This window comes from Rhagoletis pomonella, unplaced genomic scaffold (genome assembly GCF_013731165.1).
Source record: "Rhagoletis pomonella isolate Grant_MI unplaced genomic scaffold, Rhpom_1.0 Rhpom_scaffold_00003, whole genome shotgun sequence".
NCBI classification, from domain to species: domain Eukaryota; kingdom Metazoa; phylum Arthropoda; class Insecta; order Diptera; family Tephritidae; genus Rhagoletis; species Rhagoletis pomonella.
In genome coordinates, this window is record NW_023458557.1 from 62,991,478 (window position 1) to 62,995,546 (window position 4,069).

Genomic DNA, 4,069 nt, shown 5'->3' on the forward strand with positions numbered 1-4,069 from the left:
CAACACAACACAACACAACACAACACAACACAACACAACACAACACACCACAACAAAACATAACAAACATAGCATAACATAACATAGCATAACATAACATAGCATAACATAACATATCATAACATAAGATAACAAACATAACATAAGATAACATAACACAACATAACATAACAAGACAACACAAGACCACACATCACAACACAACCTAACAATTTTATCTCTTTCATTTTCTCTTTTTTTCTCTCTACCTTTATCTCTTTCTTTGTCTGCCGTTTTTATTTCTTTTAATTTTTATATTTATCACTTCCTTCACTTTAATTCAACCTTTATCTGTATTCGTTTCTTTATCTAAATATTCACCCACACCTTTTCTATTATATTAAGTATGTAGATAGTGCGTACGCGAACAGGGCTAATATGTTACTGAATTCAGTTATTTTGGGTTTCGTTGTTTTAAGCTGACTCGCTATTAAGTAGCAAAAATAAAGAAAGAAGTCACTTCCCCACAGTGGGGAAAAGGAGGGGTGAACTCATAATATGTACTAAATTCAGTTATTCTGTTTCGTTGTTTTAAGCTGAATTGCTATTAAGTAAAAAAAATATAGAGCGAAGTTATTTCCCGCTGTGGGGAAAAGAAGGCGTGCCTCATTAGCCCTAGTCGCGTACGCACTATCCAGTAAATCCAATACTAATTTTACTGGTTTTTTACTGGATGTCGTTTTCGTACGCAAAAACTTGCAAGAAACTAGCAAAAGAGGGGAAATTGAGAGAGCAAAAATGACAGCTGAACTTGCAAGTTTTACTGGATTTTTACTGGATAAATTTTTACTAGCAACTATTTGTTAGTAAGAAAAACAGCTGATGGCATGATGCTTAATGTAATTCACATTAACAAAATAATTGTTTGTGGTGCTTTTAGAGTTGCAATTGACAAAATAAACCTATTTAAATATATAATAAGACGGAAAATACTATTTTTTTAAGAAAATTGCGTCGGAAACAACAAATTAATCAGCTGTTCATAAAACTAGCAACTTCTTGCTGGTTTTGCGTTTTCGTACTTTCTTGCATATTTCACTCATTTTGAGTAAATATTGGCTTACTCTCCGAAATTTCTTTACTGGCAAGTTACTGGATATTTTTTGCTGGAGAATACGAAAACACAACTATTATAAGCTGCTAAATTCAGTTTTTCTGTGTTTCGTTGTTTCAAGCTGACTCGCTATTTATTAGCAAAAATATAAAACCAAGCCACTTCCCCACCCTGAGCAAAAGAAGTGGTGAAGTCTATCTAAACGATAGTTACCACCGAATTCGAGCTATCCCAAATTAAAATTCATGAAATATTTTCATGTGATGCGACTGACATAGAAGAGTGCATTGGTACGGCAACTTATAAGTGGTTCCAATGTAATTTCTTTTCAATATCTATATATTAATACGCTAACGAAATCCCATACAAATCTATTCCTCCCTACTGCTGCTATGAATTTCAAAATTATTTAACATAATGTATATTACTCCACCAAACAATATAAGAGACCTAGATGATCAACAGGTGATTATGGACATAAAAAGTTCCCAAGCAAAATGAAAAATTGTGTAAAAAAATTGAGGTGGTCGAATTTCGACAACGGGGCGATAGTAGTCAGTATTAAAGCATACATTTAGGTGGCCTTTCCGGCCCAACCATGTACATGTATGGCTTTGGTATTGGTGTCAATTTTGAATTGACTTTTCCGCTTTATGTTAAACTAATTTGAAATTTTAAAAATGGTCTGCACATCAGCATCAAAATACCCTTCTAATGATATATGTATAATTGTTTATACCTTAGAATTGTTAATGAAAGTAGCTGTATGTACATACCCTGCAGGGAAACCGCGGACTAGTGAATCAAATTTCTAGTTCCGTACTAGGTCTTTATCGCCAAAAAGGAACTAGTCCGATAGGAACTAGATTCCCACCAGTCCAAAATCGGCGAAAAGTGGTACTTTTAAAAGACTAATTTTTTTCAGTTTTTTTCACTAGAAATCTATATCAGAAGTGTCGAATTTAGAAATGGTTCGGAACTATAGAAAAAGGGATGCAGAACGAACTAGATCTTATTTGTCGAATTTAGAACTAGTTCGGAACTATCGAATAAGGGATGCAGCGGGGGACTTGTTTACTTTACATAGATAACTATGTGTTCGGCGGCTTTTTCGTTCAAATACGCTTCTATTCTATGCTTCGCAGATGCTTTTTCATAGCTTGGTAATACAAAACTAAAATTTGTGTTAACATTTCAACATCTTGGGACCGTCTGGAGTCTAAGGAATAACAGCGAGCACCTCTGCAATTTCAGCTACAGCTAAAGGTATGTAAACGTACATTTCTTACAATCATTCAAAGAAATTTAATTTCAAATTGAAAACACATTTCTTCCAAAATAGCTTAAAATCGCGCCACGGATGAACCAAAAAGATTGAAAAATCATGATACTTTTTTCTTTCGTCTGTCGATTTTCGAACTGGTTCGGAACTATAGAATTTAGGTCTAGTTCGGAACTATCGAAAAAGGGATGCAGCTGGGGGCAATTGACACATCCTAGGACATCGCCATGTTAAATTCGCCAGTTGCTTGCATGCAAAAGAGATTTATCGCGAAGCAGTACTGGGTCTAAATGTACTAGAAGATTTTCCCCACAGGGTATGTAAAACCATTAATTTATGTATAAGAAAAAGATATTATTATATTAGTAGAAGATCCGAATAAAGGCGTCTCTTTAATGAATGAAATCTACTTTGTTTCAAATTTAACGTGTTGGCGAGTGGGTGGGCCGAAAAAATCCTGCCCAGCTTATTTTTAATAAAATATGTATTCAAAAATTAACTTTTTTTCATATATACCAATCCAAAGTATAAAGCCTATAGAATGTGTTAAACTGATGAGTTAAAATTACTAGTATACTTATTTGTTCAGCGAGCCTGAAAGAACAACGGGTACGATGAGTATTGTGAAGAAGCTGCAGAGAGAAGAAATACCGCCTACATGACAACTAGGGTTATGATTTTTTTACACTTTTTTTAAATTTTGATTTGCCTGTGCTTGCATTTAATGAACTTTTGTCCATATATTACTTTTATGGCGATATTTTTGTTGGTTCGTGAAAATACCTCCCGCGCACACTATCATTTCATTTACAAGGCCGTTGCATGGCAAAGCCCCATACCTAGTATAAAAATTCGACCGAAATTTCTTTTTGCCTACCAAGTTTTGATTTAAAAACGATGGGTATCAGCACTATATCCATGAATCTATTTTACTTTAATAAAACTATAAAACATTTGAGAAGAAAAACATGTTTGAATATTAATTTTCTCCACTAAGAGGGCTGTTTTCAGACCAGTCGGCAAGCCAAGTGCAGTACTTTACGAATGAGCATGATAGTACTGAAGAAGATAATAGCAGTACCGATTGGAACAATGTAGAAGAGTGCGCCCCCATAAAACGCAAGTATGAATCAACAAAATCCGCAGCTAAGTTGGTATCAAAAGTGTGTGCGTCAACAAGCAAAGTGTCAAAAGTTCTTCAAAACTTAGCTGAAGACAAAATTAAGGTGCCCACACCATCGTAATCGGGGATTTGGCGTCGAGTGATCAGGGATGCAGATAAAGTACAGAGCCGGCTTAAAGAGCTTCTCGCTGAAGAAAAGTTTTGTTTGCATTTTGATGGGAAAAGAATAAAAAATGAAGAATATCAGGCAGTGTGTCTCAGGAATTCAAAAAGAACGGTACAGGTCGGAGTTTTGGTTTGTGACAGCGGGCATCTTTATTCCTTTGCACTCCTTGTTGGATGAGTATAGTGCATGGAGCAGAATTAAAATGATTATATCTGACACAACTGCAGTAAACACGGCAAGCAAGAATGGAGTAGTTGTGAAACTCCAAACGAAATTCAGACAAATGGGGCTAGACGCGCCTCATGTTATAGGTTGCCAGCATCATATTCTTGACCTTATTCTCTGTCACTTAATGGATTCCTTGTTTTCAACAACATCGCGATCACCCAGCATCAATTATCAATT

General features: G+C 35.2%; 1 protein-coding gene across 1 annotated transcript in view; it reads left to right on the plus strand.

The window, feature by feature from the left end:
* The window catches only part of LOC118736336, a 12,684-nt gene extending 9,065 nt beyond the window's left edge, over positions 1 to 3,619 (plus strand). The window contains exon 4 of the mRNA XM_036466429.1: positions 3,387 to 3,619. Within this exon, the coding sequence (XP_036322322.1) occupies positions 3,387 to 3,619 (233 nt within the window). The remainder of the gene's footprint in view (positions 1 to 3,386) is intronic.
* Positions 3,620 to 4,069: the final 450 nt, after the last annotated feature.